Source organism: Amblyomma maculatum, chromosome 11 (assembly GCF_055883805.1).
Source record: "Amblyomma maculatum isolate TAMU_Amacu chromosome 11, ASM5588380v1, whole genome shotgun sequence".
In the NCBI taxonomy this organism is placed as follows: Eukaryota; Metazoa; Arthropoda; class Arachnida; order Ixodida; family Ixodidae; genus Amblyomma; species Amblyomma maculatum.
The window spans coordinates 76,830,967-76,851,463 of record NC_139354.1 but is presented as its reverse complement, the minus strand read 5'-3'; the positions used below and the strand labels follow the sequence as shown (position 1 = coordinate 76,851,463).

At 45.5% G+C, this 20,497-nt stretch overlaps 1 protein-coding gene across 1 annotated transcript in view; it reads right to left on the bottom strand.

The window, feature by feature from the left end:
* Positions 1-896: 896 nt before the first annotated feature.
* Positions 897-20,497, bottom strand: part of LOC146174211 (aldehyde dehydrogenase family 16 member A1-like) — a 47,825-nt gene continuing 28,224 nt past the window's right edge. Inside the window, exons 8-13 of the mRNA XM_084584569.1 lie at positions 15,713-15,943; positions 12,689-12,828; positions 11,068-11,238; positions 9,366-9,570; positions 4,498-4,686; positions 897-2,164 (exon numbers count right to left, since the gene is read on the bottom strand). Coding sequence (XP_084440695.1) covers positions 1,862-2,164; positions 4,498-4,686; positions 9,366-9,570; positions 11,068-11,238; positions 12,689-12,828; positions 15,713-15,943 — 1,239 coding nt within the window. The 3' untranslated portion in view covers positions 897-1,861. The remainder of the gene's footprint in view (positions 2,165-4,497; positions 4,687-9,365; positions 9,571-11,067; positions 11,239-12,688; positions 12,829-15,712; positions 15,944-20,497) is intronic.

The following is a 20,497-nucleotide window of genomic DNA, read 5'->3' as shown; positions in this document are numbered from 1 at the left end:
GCCGCCGAGGCCGGGATGTGATCCTGCATCCTTGGGCACAATAATCGAGCGCCGTAACCCCTGCGCCACACCAGCATGGCATGGACACCGATTTGACTGCCACCAGGTGGTAAGATCTACCAGAATATGCCTATATTTTGAAAGGCGGCTCCAGCAGTAGACTGTTCCTTTAAGAAAATTAGCAATATATTCTCGATATATGATCATGTGGGATCCTACAGTGATAATGACAGTGTTTCGTCACTAGAGGTCACTTCTGAGCATGAGCATGATAGCTACTGCTACCACCCCGTTTCAAAGGGGACGCTCCTATATTCCATCTATCCATCCATGCAATTTTCAATGCCAAATTAAGATTGTAAACCATCGTTTCTTGGGTATTGCAGAGCTAAACTATACAAGGCAAGATTTTTTCATCTCCACCATAATCCCGTACCATATTTTTGTCAGTGTTCTGTCTCTTTAAACTGTAAGACACCACGGGGGGTATGTCACAAAACAACCAACATCCAAGAGCTGTGCAAAGACAGAGATGCCATATTAGAAGGCCCTGGAATAACTTACAGCACCTCATCAAGGCCACAGTGATCATGCTACCACCTACCATATTTACTCGAAAGTAACGCCAGAATTTTTCATAATTTTTGGCTCTCAAAGTCTACCATCGCATTATAATCGAATACTGCAATTCGGTTGGCTAAAGCAGTGCCGGGGTGTAGCCATATTGAATCCGCCACCACTCGGCCAATTCGGTGTCCACGGGTTTATGATGTTATGTTGGCAACATGGGTACCAGGGAAGTCAGTGAACCCGGAGTTGTTGATATCACTTTCTCATGCAGTGTATAATTTCCACTCTTTCCCTTTTTTTATCCTTTCTTTGTGTCCTTTTCTTCTTCTTTTTTTTTTTTTTTTGCCAGACCCAGCTCGGACTGTGATCGCCCGTTTCAAAGGGTGCGGCCCCATCGCCATTATCAAGCCAAATCAGCCAAATCCTAATCCATCTAAAGCCAAAATTTTGTGTTTTCTCGTTGGCTCGGAATTACATTGTCCCCTTGATCATGCGCTTGTTACATCTTTCACAGTCGATTAGCGTGGTTACTTCTGTTATTGCATTTCGCACGATGACAACGCACTGTGAACGGTATGACAATAGTCTCAAAAAGGCTATTATGATGGCAGAAGGAATCAAATTCTGCATCAGCTCGACAGCTAGACATTACTAATCTACCTTACGTGGGTGGCAGATGTAGCGGGAGGTGATTTTTAAAAGTGGGCCTGGCCGCAAAAGCTTCCGAACCGTATGGGAGGACGAGAGTGAAACTATGATTAGACTGCAATAGCCATAAAGCGCTTATCTCGCGTTACATTTGTGGTTTTATTTTTTCCCACTGGGCAGTATGGAAAGTCGCCTCTCACATTACATTCACGGTCGCGTTACGTTCGAGTAAATACGGTAATAAGCTTCATTATGTTTCCTCAACAGCCATTTTCAAAACTGTTTCACAACAAGTGCAATCAAAGAACACGTGTGCATCCATGCAAACAACTATTATCCATCACTGAAAGTGCACAAACAACCAGTAAAAGCAACCATTTTCTGTAGGACAAACAAACACCATCAGCCACTGGGTGTGTTCATAACTATAGCCGCTTAGGCTGGTTACCGAAGTATGCATATTTAGGCCTAAGCTAACCACCACCAGCTACTGAGTGCGTTTATAACTATTTCCACTGAGGTTGGCTACCAAAGTACATGGGTTTAGGCCTAAGCCGACCACGCCACTGAAGTTGGTTTCCGAAGTGCATCGATCATTGCTGGTTGGTGCTTGCATTTAGGCGTAAGCTAACCATGGGTGCCATCAGTTGCTGAAGGTGTCACCGTAAGGCAGCCAGATGCTCTTGGGCTGAGTGGTGTGCTGGGCCACCTGCCAGCCCATCCAGTGGCGGTCCTGGTCAGTGCAGTCCTGCACCGGGAACACCCAGGTGCGCTTGTCGTTGTGCGAGGCCGCATACTCTATGAACGCGGCCGAGATGTCTGCCTGGCCGTGGTACCAGATGGCGCTCACATCGTGGTGCTCAGCGAGAGCCCGGAGCAGAACGGGCCGATCCTTGCCCGAGAGAACGTTGACCACCCCGGGGGGCACATCGGAGGTTTCCAGGATCTGTCGATCAAAGTATGCGCAAGCGAGCATGGAGTGGAGGGCACCATGCGAACTGAAGATTTAGTGTGCATCCAACTCATGTGAGGAGACCTGTCCTAAGCTAAGGTCAGCCATTTATATTTTCAAAGCATTCAAGTCATGAAGGTAAGTCATTATCTTGCCTAGTGCAGCTTTAGAGGGATTGCTTGGGCAAAGTGGGTATTTTTTCCCCAACAATTTCCTTTTTAGTCTCAGAAAAGCATAATCTCAGAAAATGAGGCAGCTTGTTGGGGGGGCTGCTAGCTCATACAGAAAACTATCACAACAGGTTATCAAAGAAATGCTCAAAAGCTCACTATGTGGATGGGTTGCAGCCATGTATTGTAAGCACCACACTTCAACAAATTTCTCTTCAATGATAAGACAGGACAGGTTACAAAATTGTGTTCTGCATGCAAATGCAACTTTTCAATTGTGCACTTGAGCAGAAAGAAAGCGAACCATCATAGTTCTGACAGTGCTTCGTTGCCAAGAGCCACATGGAAAGTGCTTGGCCAATACCTATAATAATTGTGCAATATAACTTGAACCTAAGCTTTATTAATGAAAAGCGCTTTAGATGTGGCCCCAGCCTAGAGTTACTCTGGCTACTTTTAACGCATAGCACTGCGTAGTTCATGTGCCCCATGTGCAGAAAGCGTGGCCTAACCGTACATCCTAATTCACTGCCAATATTCGTTACTTGTGATTAATGAACAACGGGGCAAGTGTTCACACATGTGCCCTTTTTTCATATTTCGCAGGCTTATTTAAAACATAGAAAGAAAGACCGCGTGAAATATGCCATGAAGAAAACGACGACGCATTACAGTTTTGCATATCATACTTGAGGTCTGCAGGCAATACTTAAGAAGCTGAGTAAACATAATTAACCAGTTAAGAAGAGAACAAAAGATAACCTGAGTAACTCTAAGTTAGAGCCATCATTATGCATTCAGTTCCATTTGCATCAGAAGTGCTTTTTACTTTTAACACCTTCACTCAAGTTATGTGGGACAACCAGTAGACACAAGCAACATAGCAAAAAATTCTACAGGGCACTTTGGACCACTACAGTGCCTTGAGGTGAAAGCCATTACAGCGCGGATCGTAACCCTCCACTACAGCACCTCTATCTCCCTCTCTTCTTTCACTCCCACCTTCCCCCCTTCCTTCATGATACATGTGTTCGCGGAGAATTGTGTCAGATACTGCGCCTTTTCTATCCTGTAAATCAATTTCAAATGCCCCTGATGCCTGCTGTACTAATGCCTCCTAGACATCTGGGTCTGCTTCTGTTTGCTGTGTAGGAGGAAGTCAACGGCGTTCTATAATTTGTTTACAAGAAAGGAAAGGCGCAATATCTGTCACTCGCGGAATCCCGCTATCATCCCCATGGTAGACAAGGGGAATTATTAAGAGTGTTCCACGACCCGGGGCATGGCGCAAGCGCTGGGCTGGGGATCGAAGGGATGGAGGTTCGATTCCCAGTGCAGACAAGGTTAATTAATTTATTTTAAACTCTCCCTCTCAAACGCATGACACCTTTGCTGATAACCTTCTGTTGACAAGGATGAGGCATTAAAGGCTTTCGCCTTAAAAACAGATGAGCAACACCAATTTTTCAATGGAGGCAAGATGGAGAGCTGTCGGTGTGCTGTGGTGCTGTGCGATGTCAGTGCACGTCAGTGCATGTCAGTGCAGATCCCCAGGCTCGAAATTACTCCATGGCCCTCCACTACTCAGCACCTCTTTCTCTCTTTCAAATTTCACTTCCACCTTCCCCCTTTCCTCATGACAAGGTTCAAGGTAAACACACAGCAAGTGCGACAGATGATGTGCCTTTCCTTTCCTGTGAGCCAATTTATTTGTTTGGCTTGGTTTGTGGGATATAACATCCCAAAGCGCCTCAGGCCATGAGAGATGCCATAGTGGAGGGCTCCGGAAACTTCGACCACCTGGTGTTCTTTAACATGCACTGACATCGCACAGCACAGGGGCGCCTAGCTTTTCACGTCCATAAAAACGCAGCCACCATGGCCGGGATTTGATCCTGGGTCCTTGGGCACAGTAGCCGAGCACCCTAACCACTGCACCACCGCGGGTAATTTATTAATTTATTGTACTCACTCTCGCACAGGGAGCCTATAGGCAGTCAACAAAGTATCCGGGAAAGTGGCTTGGTGTAAATGGGGATTTTGATTGCGAGCCGGAAACGCAGCACCAGTCGTGGGCCGGCACGATGCCAGGCGGTACGATGTACAAAGGTACCACAAAACTGGTGGCACAGAATATGGTCACAACGTGCCACTCACCTGACAGAAGCGCAGGGCTGGCTGGGGCCACTCCTTGCTGGCCAGCACCACGACCGAGTTGCCAGCTGCGAGGGCTGCAGCCATGGCTGACACAAAGTTGCCCAGCAGGCAGGAGTCTTCAGAGCACGCAATGCCGATGATGCCCACCGGTTCGTTCACGCGCACCACGGTCCCCTTGATGGTAGTGCTCTGCAACCCATGCAGGAACAGGGTTCATAGCAATTTTAGAGGGAAACAAAAATTTGAGGGTTTTTAAGAGCTTTTAGAGCCATGACAGTCAAGCGCATGGACAGGAAATAGCTGCTCCAGAATCAAAAGGCTGAGTCATGGTTATTATAAAATAATAAAGAAACAAAAATATCTTGCGCTGGAACACACTACTAGAAATTATCATATTGAATATTTTTTAATATTCAATGTGCGCTGTTAAAATGAAATAAAATATTATTTGCAAGTTGCTTACGAATTTCAAGTTTATCTGTGGTGTATGATTTCCCTAATACCGTATTTCTGTAGAGACGCTTTGGCACTTTTCATCACCTTCTGTTCGATATTATGAAATGTAAGACCCACCTGCTATGGTCTTGACTAGAGACAGGCAGGCAAATAAAAATATTTCAGTTCTTCCACACAATTTTCAGGACTTGTGCAGTATCACAATACAGGCGATTATGCATGCTGCTAGTACTGAACTGAAAACTAAACTACAGGGTGACAAGGAAGTACACGATTTCCTGCTAATATTAAGTGGTCAATAGCTTCAGGCTCTTACAAATTCTTTTTTTTTCAAACGCTGTTTATTTCTCAACATCTGTGACATCATTTGCCGCAATGAGTAATTCAACACTGCTCTTAGCAGATTCCCCCAAATAAGCAACTGTTCTCAAAAGTTTACTCTTATTGTGCATGTGGCAGCCAATTCTTCAAGTTCCCTGGACGCTGAGCTTCATGACACTGATTTCATGACAGGTTGTGTGATGTGACAAGAGCATGACAAGCCAGCAGCTACACATTCAGGCTTCTCCTTTCGGGATGCGAGACGCAGAAATGGTAACTGAACCAACGGGGGACCTTCAGGTCCAGAGTAAAACACCTTACTCTTAAGCCTAGAACAGTGGCTGACACTTTTTGGTGATTCATTTTAAGATAACAGCGCAAACAACGTAAGGGGAACATAACACAAGGGGACGACACAATGAGCGTTGATACAACGAGGCTGAAGCCACATAGGCCCGTTTGTACACCTTTGTTAAAGAGGGTTCTTATACCTGCATCCTGCTGGTCTTCCCCATAATCAAGTAGCCTATGAATGCACGCTAATTAATATGTGCGAGAGATACCAGAGGAACAACTAAGGGATTACTGCTTAAGTTACTTTAGCTATCCTCCACTAACTGGGCTGTTTTTGTGCGCATGGGCTCGACGCAGCTGATGTCCATAGAGTGGCGAAGACCAGATGGCTGGTTTCACTTTCTCCATGCTCTTCAATACATTTTGGTGCCAAAACTAGAGGAAAATAGAATCTCCGTTCACTCCTATTTGCCCATTTGCACTCACGGACCAAGTCCATTTTCACCAAAGGTCCCAGCGCATCCACATCATGAAAGCAAGCTGGTTTAGTTTGGTTTGCGGGGTTTAACGTCCCAAAGCAACTTGGGCTATGAGAGACGCTTTAGTGGAGGACTCCGGAAATTTCGACCACCTGGGTTCTTTAACAGGCATTAACATCGCACAGCACATGGGAGCGTCTTCGTTTCACCTCCACAGAAAAGCAACCGCGGCTTCATCACATATGCTCGGACACAGCACTGAGTGCCCTAATCTACGCACCATCACGGTAGGGCATGAAAGCAAGCCACTTCATCAAAGCCATTCTAAAGGATCTGCCCACACTGGAGGTCGACCTCCAGATGCATCGAGATCCTGTCTAGGCAAAAGACCAACAGCTCACAGATGTAGAGCAATGCATCATCAAAAACATTGCTGGCAAAGAACTCGTTGCTGAGGTGGCCTCCAAGTTCGAGCACGACTTCGTGATCAGTGTTTGTGATGTCCCACATTCACCTTACCGTGAAGCCTGGCTCACCGGCAGTACTCACCACCACCGTATCTGGACAGCACTGGCCACAGAACTTGGCGAGGCTGCAAACACGGCTTTGGGACGCTTTCTCTATAGTTCAGCGAAGCCTTTGTTCCGCTGTGCCACTATGAATCCCAATCTCAGCAATCTTGGAAGAGTTCGAAATGGGTAAGGTGCCCCTCTTTTTAAAAAGCAGCTGCTTATGAAAAGATGGAATTTTGGATCACACAGATGGCAGCTTTGTGTGCAACAGCAGTAGGATGTGCACACCCTTCAGGAATACAAACCACATATACACCTCCCAATGCTTAGGTCACATCAGCTGCCAGGACCGCTTGATCCGTAAGGGCAAGAACACCGAATCCAATGTCATTGCGACTCAACAAGACATCAACTTTGCCATAAACATTTGATGGCTCAGCGCTCCCAAGCAACTTTCAGATGGACATTCCGTACCAGAGTCTCACTTCTATGAGACTACTCGCACAGATCCGCTTACGCACCTGACGAGGACACAGCTAAAATTTCTAGTGGTTCTCCTGGAAGAGCAGGATATGTCTCTCAAGGAATGCAATCCTACACCAATGCTGTGCCTGAACACCTGAAACGTATCTCAGTAGCTCCCCGGAGCTCAGTATCCATGCTGACTAATTGCTCGGAAATGTTCTCGAATGTCACTAGTGCTAGACACATGAACCCAAGAGGTTGCCAAACCTACCTCTTCCTTATCTATGACTATCTTATCTGCCAAGAGCCCATTGGCATCAATCTATGATTTATCTTATCTGCCAAGAGCCCATTGGCATCAACTGATAATCTAAAAGTGGAAGAGAACACATTCCTCATGAGCACTGAGATTCCTATAAAAACAGCATCGCATGCTTTCGGGGTGATAGCATCGACTGCAACAACAAACAATTCACAATCTTGAAAAGGCAGTGTGTCTTGCTGAACTGGTGCAAGAAAAAATGTATGTCACCCTTCCAACGCCCCACCATGCAGGAGTACTGCGATGGGAAACGTTGGCAACTTGTCTCTCGCTAAGGAGCAGCAGAAGGCCAATGCATGAGATGTGGACAAGCTGACCAACACAGCCGAAGCATCAGCATTGATTTTTTCTGCCTCAGCCTCCGAAATCACACCAGGCAACGTGTCGCCCATCACACTGCTCAGTCAGAATCACGTCGAGCAAGAATCACATCTTTTGTAGCGAGAGCTACAGTGGCCACAGTCTCGCTATTTTGCCGCGCCTGCCCGAAGAACGAAGAAAGATGAAGAAAAAAGAAGAAAAAAAGGAGAAGACTGAAAATAAGAAGAAGAAAAAGGAGAAGAAGAAGAAAAAGACAGATAACTCGTTAGTTGGTAGAGATGAACGACAGCAGCGAGTGCTAGGACAGAAGGTTCGTTCGAACGTCCTAACGGCAGTGTGCCCCGGAGTTCGACGTAGAGATGTCATACCACTGGAGGTCTTTTACACCCGAATGAGAATGTTCAACGACGAGAGGCAAGGGGTGCTCATACGTGAAGTGATTCCCCAACGGCATAAATAAAGCTGAAATCATATAGTAAACTACCATGTGCAAAAGCCATGTGCAAAAGCATAGCCATGCAGATAGCTCTTGTGTAACTCCAGGTTTAACCACAAGCTAAACCGCAGCAAAATTTTTTTTTTCTATGACTCCAGCATCTTCACTTTCACCAGGGACTCTATGAACAAGAGTTCTGCACACATGTACACCGACAAGCACGCCAGAGCACGTGGCTTGAGGGCTGTAGGACTTCAAACTCAGTGAACATTGATGAGATGATACATCCAATACCCGAGACAGCACGTCATGTCTTGGGCAGCTGTGTACTTGAGCCGTTAGGACGTTTTCATAGCAGCAGCAATGGCGACCACGCAGTGTCTAGCATAGAATGCTTATGTACAAATTCCTTGCACAAAGACAACAGCTTGCCTCGCAACCAATGCAAAACCATCGAAAGGCATGATGGCAAAAAAAGTTAACATGGAAAGGAATGATGGCATCAGTGAAATCAAATCATTCCTTCTCATCGCCCGCCATGAGGAAGCATCCAGCAGCATGGCCCTTCGAAATTTTCGTTGTGAATTCTGTCTGCGGAATGATGTGCCGCACATTAATGATCATGAATAGCTTCGTGGACTGTGCGAAAACAAATGATTTTTGTCTGAACGTCCTTTTTTTTTCACGCAGTTTCTGTTTCACTTTTCAACCACCGAAAGGTGCCAATGATGCCATAGATGCATCGAGGTCGCATGAGGCATACCAAAACTGCAGAATTTATTGCTGCTTTGTACATTGTAATTCGCGCCATGCTTATGCAACCACGACCAAATGTTAATATTTCGAAAAACGGAAAAGCAATGATTATATCTTGGCTGCCTCCGTCCCTAGCGCGGGGCATCTATGACGAAACAGCCGTCGCTCAGCGAACTGAAACTGCAACTGCATGAGGAGAAATTCAATGGCCACTTATGTAGCTCGTGTTAAGCAGGTTGTTCATTGCGATTCGTGCACCCTACCATCTTGCGTACTGTTCCAAAGAAAAAACATTGATATCAAAAAAATGTTGCGTCTCTGCTCCTTTAATTTAATTAACTAGCATAGTGTTCCCAAACTTTCCGCTGCTCTAAATGTTCACATGTCCTCCCCAAGAATTCTTTCCAACCATGGAAGCGAACCACATGGCAACACTTTGTTGCTACAGTTGAACGTCCGCCCGTTTTGTACTTCAGCGAGGCCTGCTGTTTGTGGCGGGTACTCACCCGGACCGAGCCGGCATCCTTGTCGCAGGTGGCGGCCCAGTAGAAGAGGCGGCGGATGCAGGCGCTCACTTCCGCCTCGCAGGCCGCCTCGGGACGGTTGTTCATGTTGCGGATGAGGGCTGCCATCTCGGCCTTCCGCAGCTGCAGGTTCTCTGCCAGGTAGTAGAGCACCTGTGCCCGGTTGTGGGCTGAACGTGACGACCACCTGCCCGGAGGAGGAGATCAGACCGTGGCCCGGTCACGTGACAAGTCATTATGCGAGGAGGTGCTGAAAGGTTCCCCACTTTGCCCGCTTCCAGTATGAACTGAAATACTAATTAAAAGCTTGATACTTTTTTACGTAACACATAAGTATCACATGTTTCTGACATTTATAGCCATTAAAATCTTCAAGTAGAACCGGAGCTGGTATGGACACAAGTAGGCGTTTTGTCTTTAAAGATAAAGGTCACAATTCAATATGACCCCCAAGGTCAACAGATTGGGAACAAGCACAGTTCGAAGAAGATATTTGGGCGAGTTGGCCCCTAAGCTGGTTCTTTAGGCCCTGCAAATATCAGCTATGAAGACAGACACTAGGCACCTTCAGGCAGTGCGTTGAATTATATATTACCAACACTTAGGAGTGTGAAAATATTGAAAATGTTTCAATAGGAATACGGAGGAAAAAAAAATGCCTTCGTCTATTGAATAGTTGGTCACTGGAACAAAAAGAAAAAAGAGAAAAATAAATAAACATTGTCTGTCATGTTTAGGCCAGAATTCACACAGTAATTGCGAATAAAATTAAACTGCAACTACACTGAGGTGCATACCCTGCTGAAGAATCCAGGTCAAATCTTGTACAGGATTCCATACCGTGGACTTTTTGTACAGAATGGACGTGCATGAAACTGGTTGGAGCTGTCATATCACTGCTGAATACAGTAAACGCTAGTTAATTCGGCCTCCAAGAAACCAGAAAGAAAAATTATCTGAATTTACCAAAGCTAGGAATATCGAGAGGGCCTGAAAAAATGCCGAAGACCATTTCCATCACCGTAATTTTACCTGATGAACACCCGCACGACGAGTGCCTGCACTTGCCTGAATGTAACGTTACCATAATCGTAATGCGTGTGGTGACTCTGATGATGTGAAAAAATGGAAGAAAAATACAAAACAAAATGCAGATGAGATGCGAGGGTCACTTTGCGAGTGCAAACAATTAAAAAGTACACGAAGCCTCTACTGCCCAGTATGTGATCCCCGCTGCAATTTGTTGATGGAATGCTTCCTACTCGTACCTTCTGCTGCTAAACCTAACAGCATTCCAACTGTCTGGGAAGCTGGCAACCAACTTACAGAATGCACTGACAAATATGGGAGTAAATCCTGTATAGTGTGCTTTTGCCCGAGCTTATTACTCAACTATAAAGCGATGGGTCGCTTTTTGCTGTTGGTATCATTAATGGGGAAAAAAAATAACTTGCACTATGGTCAAGTAAGTGTATAGTATTTATTTTTTTTTTTGTCATCCTAGTTGTATAAACTGAGAAACCTTGTGCAGTGGAAAAATATCCGTCAGGTTGCACTCAACTGTGGCTGTAGACATGCAATTGAAGTTCACTGACCAAACTGCAGTGAGTAGCCAAGATGTTACAAAAAAAGAGAAAAAAAAACACAAAAAATGCAGCCCTAGAGGAAAAGATGCCCTACTTACGTCTTGAAGCCCGCCAGGGCAGCCTCAACGGCATTCCTGACATCCTTCCTGCCAGCCTCGGGGAAATAGCCGACCGTCCGCCGGTCGGTGGTGATAGATGTGTTGCAGGCGTTGGAGACTGACCGCTTCTGCTGGCCCCCGTAGAACATCTTGTACGTAGTCAGGTCGCCCCTGAAACAAAGCGACCCTCAATTACTCTCTCATTTTCCATTCTTTTGCTCTTCCTCACAACACTGGTCCCCTCCCGAGACTGCGGTTGGTTGTGAAGCCTCAGAACACTGGGATAGAGCTACTGTGGCAAAGCAGTAGGTTCTGCAACCAGTAGTGACCGTCCATGAACGGAACTAGTTCAATTGACGTGCACACAAATCTACACAACATGGACATCAGTCCTTTGCATTTGCGTTAGTAACTGCTTCTAACCTTTGTGCCCTAAACTACAAAACTAGTTGTAGGGCTGCGCTCGAGACTAATCACTTGCAAGTACGCTTCTCTGCATGCCGCCGCCACCACCCGCCTGTTTGCTTCTTGTATTGTGGACGCAGTCCCCCTTTTACAAGCGTGCCGCATGTGGGGAAAGCCGACCGGACCGTCGGCGCTGGCTTTGCGGGACCGTTTTAGCCCGAAGGTCATTCATGGGGAAAGGCGCAGCGGAACGTGCTGCTGGGTGCTCGCATGTATGGCATCCTTCGTACTGGCCGGTAACGAGCATCCAAATGATCCTTAAGCCTTTTTTTTTTTACACTGCGACTTCTAGCAGTGCGAAAGGCAGTCTCGTTTATCCGTTTATCTTGTCTGCAGATGCGACAAAGAGCGCCCGAAGAAGCACTCAGGATTTGACTCGGGCATTGTTCTCAGAGCGGGCAAGCCAGAAGCTCCCCTTTAATCAAGCGCCGGGCCTTCAGCATGACGGCTGGGGTGATCTTTCCCTTTCCATGTCGTTGCTCATAGCAGTAAACACGGGTGGCGCGGGGCAATGCACAGCGGAAAGGATTTAACCAGCAGCGGCAGCGTGGATGGGGCTGCGGTGTGCAGGAGATGAGTGGGAAGAAAGTCTCCCAACAGGAGAGGGTTCGACACCCTCACCGGAGAAAGAGTTTCGTCGTGCTTTTTGTTTGTTGTAATTTTTATTGCTAGTGGGGTCCTGGGTTAGAGGCTAAGGCCAACCCACGGGGCTGTGCCCATCTAGCATATGCCCTTATTGGACTGTTGATGTGTGGGGCTGGCCTCTGAAAATGACCGCCCCTATTTCTTTGTGTTGTGAAGGTGTAAAATGAGACGTGATCCAAGAGAGTTGAGTCCAGTCTGAGCTGGGGCTCCATGCGTAGGCATGTAACGCGACTGTTGTGCTTAGGCTCTAACCAGTTAGGTCGAAGAGCAAAGCAACACCACTCAGATACGGAATGCAGCAGACGCTAAATATTTGGTCTAAATTTTCACGAAACGCTGAAATTTAGTAGTAGATTAGAAGGTTACCGAAAAAAATAAGCCTAGACCTCAAAATAAAGCTTGTAAATAGTGACCTAAACTATGCTCCCCATTGTAGCAAGAAAGCACGCTCACAATAGTGAAAGAAAAAAGAAAGTTCCAAGACTAAGGTGAAAAGGCAAATGACATGCACCCTTTGGAGGTGCTGCTGATGCCAGAGGGGCCATAGGGATCCGATGGCGCCTTGGCACCAAAGGACTCCAGGTCCATCTTGTCACTGCTGCGCGACAGCTGGGCAGGAGTCTCAGCCGGCCGTAGGAATGTCAGAAGTCCCTGCAGTAAATTATCTGCTCTTTTGACATTGTAAAGCCCTTTCTGGGCCCACACTGGGAGTGCTGGTTTGAGTGAAACAGGTGAGAACACTGTGGATGAAAAAGGAAAGGAGAAAAGCTAGCACAGGCAGCAGCGAAGAAGCAAACACTAGGCAAATACATACGTACCGTGCACTATGAAGAGAAGAAACAGTTGACACGTTCGGCAAGGACATGAGTGTTGAGAGAGGTGTCAATTAGATGTGACAACATATGCCCGCTTCAACTCGTGGTCCAGCAAACAAAGTTTAACTAGGGTTGTGAAAATATCATCATCATCATCAGCCTGACTATACCCACTCCAGTGCGAAGACCTCTCCCATTTTCTTCCAAATAACCCGGTCCTGTGCTAGCTGCATCCGCTTGACCTCTGGAATCACTCATCTAATTATCTGCCACCCACTGCTACGCTTTCCTTCCCTTGGAATCCAATTAGTTACCCTTTTTGGATATCGGTTATCCTCTCTTCACACTACATGTCCTGCCCACGCCGATTTTATCTTTGATTTCCACTAGAATGTCAGTAACTCAAGTTATTTCTCTGACTCACTCTGCACGCTCCCTATCTCTTAATGTCACACCTACCATGGCCCTCTGCATTGTTCTCAACTTAAGAAGAATCCTTTTCGTTAGCCACCACGTTTCAGCCCTATAGGTGAGTACTGGTACTGGTAGGGCTGAAAAGTAGAGCTGAAACTGAAACCATAACTGAGGCAAGATATGCCAGAACTACTAGGTGTAGTAACACTGTCAAGAAAGCCCCGCTCTTGTATTCTTGGATGCGTAGCCATTGAAAGCTGTCCTCAAGCACAATTCTATTTAACGAACTTGCATGTAGTGAATTCCTCGGCATTACTAAGTTTTTCAATCCCCCTATGCCACTGCCATTGAAGTGCGTGTATATAAAAGCTCCATGTAACGAACAGGTCGCGGTGGTTGACCTTAATATAATGAATCCGCGGCGGCCAACTATCTCTTCACTAGTACAGAATTACTAGAAGTTTGGCAGAGCCTCGCAAGTTTCTTGACGATAAAACACAAACTATGTGAGAAGAACGACTCCGATAGCAACGAGCAACTTCAGTTCATACAACGCGCAGTGTTTCAGTGCCAATGACGTACATACGTGGCAAACACTTTCCCTTTTGGAATGTGGCACAAAAATAGTTCATGCTTAAAAGCAGTGAAAAATAACAAAACAAGGAAAAAAAAAAGACAAGGTGGGCAGTGCGCATCCATCAACGCCACGCGGTTGCTTGTGAACTCCCGCGCATTAGCAGAGGGAACAGCGGAGAGCATCAGTGAGCCACAACGGCAGGCAGAGTCGGTTTCTCGGCGGAAAGGTGCGGTGGCGAGCGGGAACCTAAGCAAAGACACAGGCACCTTCTCGCTCGGCAATGGCGCGAGCATGTCTGCTCTCCCAACATACACCCCGTAAGGAGGTACTGCACTCCTTTTTCCGCTGCCTTGTAGATGCGTCATGTGAGTCACAGTAGAGATGGAGGCTGCTGTTGTAGTACCGCAGTCGCGCAGCGCCCTCAGCACGATCATGAAATGTTTCATCACTTCTATTATTTTGAATACAGTTGATCCCAGATATACTGAACCTGGATAATTCGAATTTTGGATATATGGAGCTCACAGAATATCCTCTTGAAGATCCCATGTAAAAGCATAGGAATGCCGTGTCGTATATTGAACTCCAATTTCACGAACCTTCCGATATCAAACTCTGCACCACACACAGGAAGGTGCGCCTTCCCCGAAGGCAATCGCATCACCCTTGGGCATTTGCCGCATGACGTTTTCAAGCCACACGCGGAAGAAATTAGACGAAAAAGTTCGGCGACGGCTGGTCTAGAGAAGCGCTGCGCCTTTCCTCCAAGGCGTGTGCATATGTGGTGATCGTTTGTCACCCGCCAGTATGTGACGCATGCGAGCCATGTGCGTGAAGGAACGAGAGGGAATCAACTTGGCAACAGTGAGCATGGAGCAGATGTAGCCAATGTTGCCTTGGTGTTTGGGTCTGCCCACACCATGGCAGACAGACTGTCGGACGCTTTCTCTAGTGTGTGTTGCGAACCCTCTGCACGCGGCGGCTGACGTGTGATGCGAGTCTCATGTCGCTGTGCTGAAGTGCGTAACCTACGGTGGCTGCGGACATTAAGAAGCGGCCGAAATTTTTTTTTGCGAGAGTTGTCCACTCTTGCATTTATGAATCTACGAAATTACGTGGTCAGTTACGATCAAGACACCGGCTTTTAGCATTCTTCGCTTCAAATGGCATTTGCAGCTATCACGCTTTCCAATTTTGTGGCAGTGGACTTCGCCCGCCCCAAGCACAACATGATGTGACAAATCAAACCAGGTTCGTGCAATCAAGCCATCACGGGCACTCTGCCAAGTTCGCTCCCTGCACCGCAGGAGTGCGGTGCAGAGTGCGGTTTTCCTCCTCAACTATGAGATAGTGTTTGGGTAGTTCAGGTCCCTTTGAATTTGGATGAACGGCAATCAGAGGAAAAAAGAAAAAGTGGGGAATTAAATTTTGTATCTCCCTAATACCCGAGAATATTTAATATTATAGCTGACGCAATATTTTAGTTTTCTGCACTCTCCTTTCTAAACCTAACACTGCATCTGTAAATAACCGCCTTACGATAAATCCAGATGGCTGCAATGAAAACCAGAAAAATAAGACATGCAGCCTGTAATGTCCAACCAGAAAACGCACGTTCAGTCATCCCAGATATTCAGACACGCTGAGGCAGAATTGCAATTCAGAAAATCGGGTGCAGCCCTAAGTGAGCTCAGTGTAGAAACGGTGACAATGTGTGACAGCCGCTTACTCTGTCGCCACAGACGATGCCTGCCCGGGAGCCAAACTCGACGGAGGCATCGCGGAGTCCTTGGCCGTTGAGGAAGATGCTGGTGGCCCGGTAGGCGTGGGCCAGTTCCAGGGCCAGGGGAAGCCGCTCGGTCCACACGCTCACCTCCGCATGGTGGAGCGCACTGTTGACCAGCGTCACTGACTCCTTGGCCGTGCGGAACTGGGTCACCAGAGCCACTGGCCAGCCCACCTGCCACCAGGGGGCGCACACAGCGCTCAAGTTGAAGAGGAAAAAGAAAAACAACAAAAACGCTCCCTTCCCTATAGAGGAATGCTGTTCGAATGCAGTTGCACTAGAAAGCCCCATTCTGCAAAAGAATCCAGCATCGTGTCACGTGCAACCTGCCATGGCTGCCAGGTGGCAAAGCGACAATTCTAGGAGGCACTTAATGGAAGTTGAGGGGATTGGAGGCATTTTTCTAATTTGAAGACTAATATCCCTGTCAAGCGTGCAAGTTAAGTGCACTTACGGAGAATGTCACTTGCTGTAAGTGCACTTTGCCCAATCCAAATGCCACAAGTGGAGTGCATTCGCATAAAAGTACACTTTGAAGTACGTTCTCGGGAACGCACTTGCTGGCAGAGTATGTGGCCTGCAGCCAACGATCTCATTGGTACAAAATGTAATGCATGAAAAAACGACACAAAGGTTCATTTTAGCTACTTAACAGTGGTTAATATAATTATTCGGTTTTAGCGTGAAGCGAAACAACACAATAAAGAAGTGAGAATAATTTCTGTACGCAACAGCGCGTGAGTGATGTGGCCCACAGATGCGGCACTGCGGCATTGCCAGCTTCATTCAGTTCGTATTTATTATTTTGGTACACTGTTATAATTTTCATTTACTTGACAAAAAAACAAGCTATGTTTGCTTTTATTCAAATGCAATGCATAACAATAAACTTTTAAAATATTATTTCTTTTTATGCACATCTTTAAAAACGCGCTGTTTGTACGTTGCCATTTGTTTTTTACTGCAAGTGCACTCTGTTTTCCCGTTTAGCACCGCGTGTCCCAAAGTGTGACTCAAAGCACTCGAAGTCCCCGAATGCACTTCCCGTAAGTGCACTTCACTTGCACGCTTGACAGGGGTACAAGATCAATACGTACTACATTGATATGAAATAGCATCAAAAAGTCAGATATAAAGTTTCACTGTGATATCTTCAGTAGTTCTCGTTTTATCGTAGTTTACACGTTGTCCACATGCTGCTTGCTCGTGGAAAGGCTAGTATGACTACAACATTGGCTATGGGTCTGTAATGGTCTCAATATTTAATAAGAAGTGTGGTCTAAATCAAGACACCCTTAATTTCTTTTCGAAATTCCTGACTTTCTTTAAAGGGTGCAGTATGCACTTTCTCTTAACGTTTAGAATGCATCATTGCCTAATTACTCATTAATAAAACAAATGTGAGGCTAAACAATAAATCTGAGACTGTGCGGCATATGTCGACGATTACAACAAAACAAGCGGCACTCAAAACCGTGCATCCATTGCAGTGCTATGCTTTCCACGAGCAAGGTGATGTGCTCAAAACAAACTTTTGAGAAAAAAAGCCTTAAGGTACTAAACTAGCATACATTGCATTGTATGCATTTTACTTTGAGCCCTTAGAATTTGTTTTTGGGTGAAATATTTCAATACAAAAGAGAATGAGTGTTGTAGATGTCGAAAAGCTAAGTTTGTAAAATAAACTTTTTTTTTGCAAAATTGCAATCCGATCTCCACATCCCCACTTAAGATTGCTTACATGCAGTAACACAAAAGCATTTTCTTGTAGTTATAAACTTTGTTGTTTTTATTAAACTGTTTATTTTCATTATATTTTTATTAATATAGCTTTTGTAATTTTTAGTACAGCTAAAACCCGTTATAAGAGACATGGATGTAACAGACAATAGGGTACAAGAGACACCATTTACCCAAATGGTTGGCCGCCTATGACTTCCATTGATTGGACCTCTCTTTTTAACAGACATTGGATGGAGAAGACAATTGGGTATAAAGGACAAATTAGCCTTAAAGTTTGGTACCCAGTCTTGCTTGTAACAGACATTTTAACATTAGATGCAGCACCATCCATCGCCACGTACAGTGGCGGCTAGAGTGAAAACAAAAGAAGAGATAAATACTTGTGTTATTATTAATTATAACTTCAGCAAGCAAAGAGCAGGTCAATCAGCAATGAAATGGCTAAAAGAAGCCCCTGCAGTGAGAATGCACCGTAGAGAGGCTCCTCAGGATTGCCACGAAGAGCACAAGTGCGACTTCACATGTGAGCATCTGAGCGAGCATATTGAGAGCACGCGTTGGGCTCTCCAATTAGTGGAGCTTCCTATCACGAATTACTGTAGGTGCTGTGTCCACTAGTCTGAAGAATATAGCAAAAATTGTCAATTACGTTGACACAAATATCTCGTAAATGCAAAGTGCTCAGCTGGTGCCACTGACATAAACAAGTCATTGTGCCTAGAAAGCGAGACATAGCCAAGCCACAACCAAAACAAATGACATAAAAACAGAAGTGGTTTTGCTCTGGCAAGGACAAACTGTTCAGTTTGCTATTCAGCCAGTTTCAACTCTACTCAAAAATGCCTCATTTGCTTTTCATTTATTTTTCATCTCGGTAGCGACACTCACAGCCTTGTTACTTGCAGCCCCTGTTACCTTTTCTCAAAGAAGCATAAATTTCTGAGGGATATTTCTGCTTGCTATGTTTTACAGTTTTAGCTGCTTCTAGCATCTTGATGGTAAGCTGGTTACTTTGACGATTTCGTAGCACTTTCTTGACTTGAATTCTTGAAGTGTTACCAGACATATAACTTAGTTGCGAATTGCTCATAGCGGTGCCATGTCACACTGTGATCACACTTTGCAATCACTGCAAACGCAGTTTGCCAACATATACAGCTTTGGCACATTGGCCATGAGGCTCTTGACCTGATTTTCAAGCTGAGAGAGACAAGTTGTACAGCATCAGTTCAGTAATGAAGCAGGCCAAGATTTACAGCTCTTTCAGCAGTAAATAAGTGTAAGAAAGTTGTGAGATGTGGCCAGTGTGGTGGTCAACCAAGCAAATGCAACATGCAAATGAAAGTTATAATAAAGCTTTTGTAACATGATGTACCCTTTCTTTCGGTATTTTACCGTAGGATGCCTGCGCGGAAATAAGGTCTGGTAAAAAAATGTAAACGTGGTACCGTGCTTATAAGGTACTTCTCATATAAGAGACAAACACTGCTACCCAGTGCACGTCCCTTATAAAGGGGTTCAACTGTACAATCTCTGGATTCATCATTGGCTTTCAGGAATTGCTTTTGGCCATTGATTAGCCAATGTTTAGACACTTTAGCCAACATAGTCAATTGTTATGTGGCTACTAGATTGGGTTCTGGACTGATTTATGGCTTTTCTGGATATTGGTTTATGAATTTTGGCTATTGATTACCTAATGTTTAGATACTTCAGCCAATGTAGCCAGTGTTGGCTTGTTATCAAGCTACTGAATTGGCTTGGCTATGAATATCATAAAAAGTGCCGCTTAGAGAATCTGTCACCCTTTAATGTGGCAATACTGACAGAGTTTTCACTTGCGAGCAAGTGAATTAATGCGCACTCGTATCAACTAACACATTTATTTTGAAACTAGTATAGCCAGACTCATAGATAGCTTCATATTTATGACTGATATGATTTACTGCTGCTTATCTAAACGACAAATCTCACACGAACGATGCCCCAACATCAAGAAGCAGGTCCGGTCGTCAAAACAAAAGCTATATGGCAGCCGACTGAGCCACCATGTCGTGCTGCATCCGTGCCACTTATAGGAGTTGGAACGACAGAATACAGGAATAATCAAGGCTCCCCGCCATTTCTTTGTCCTTAACAAGGACCGATTCCATTCAGTCCTGGTGACTGCGCTTATCATGGTTACGCAAGCAAGAAATGATGCATTCCCATCGCCGAGAAAATGAAATTGAAAAAATGAAAAAAGAAAAACGTGTTTCCGTTTTTCACTTGCCAGTACTAGGGTAAACCTTGCAAGGCCAATGACAAAAAGCTCCCTACACAGAGCCCAGAGTAGCTACAAAATGTTTACTGCACAATGACTGAGGGGACTATGTGGGCTGAGTCATTTTTCAATCACTGAAAAGTGCCACGGACACCGAATCAAGCAAGAAAAAGCTCAGTGAGCCCATAAGAACACAGAACTGGAAGTGCTACTGTGCTATCCATGTATTATGGTATAACCTTGCTTATTACGTTCATTAAAAAATTACGAAAAAAATGTACCATCTGCCTGACCTGATTTTGAAAACATTTAATTGTTGAATGAGGTACAAAGGCATTTTGAATTGAGACTTTCACAGCATAAAAGTGTAGATCACTGTTTATAGACATAAAGTATGCACTGCTCTTTTTTAGCACTCGCAGAAGTTCATATTTGCGTTGTCCTCAGCAGGAAAGAGATTCAGCAACAAATCCAGTTCGTAGACGGTAAAGACGAACTGGGATCGCTTCCTTGGGCGTTGCCGGATGCTTCACCCCGTTACACGAGTGACGTGCGTGAGTTTCCCAGACCCAGCCAGCTTGTACGATGCAAACAAAGTTGTCAAATGTTTCAACCCTATATCCCTATGCCATTTCCGTTTCTCCTCATAGAGTCATGTTCCCCCGGGAAGAGGCGCCTAGTATGTTTACTCACTGGCTTTCTTTGATGGTTCACTCCTCTGT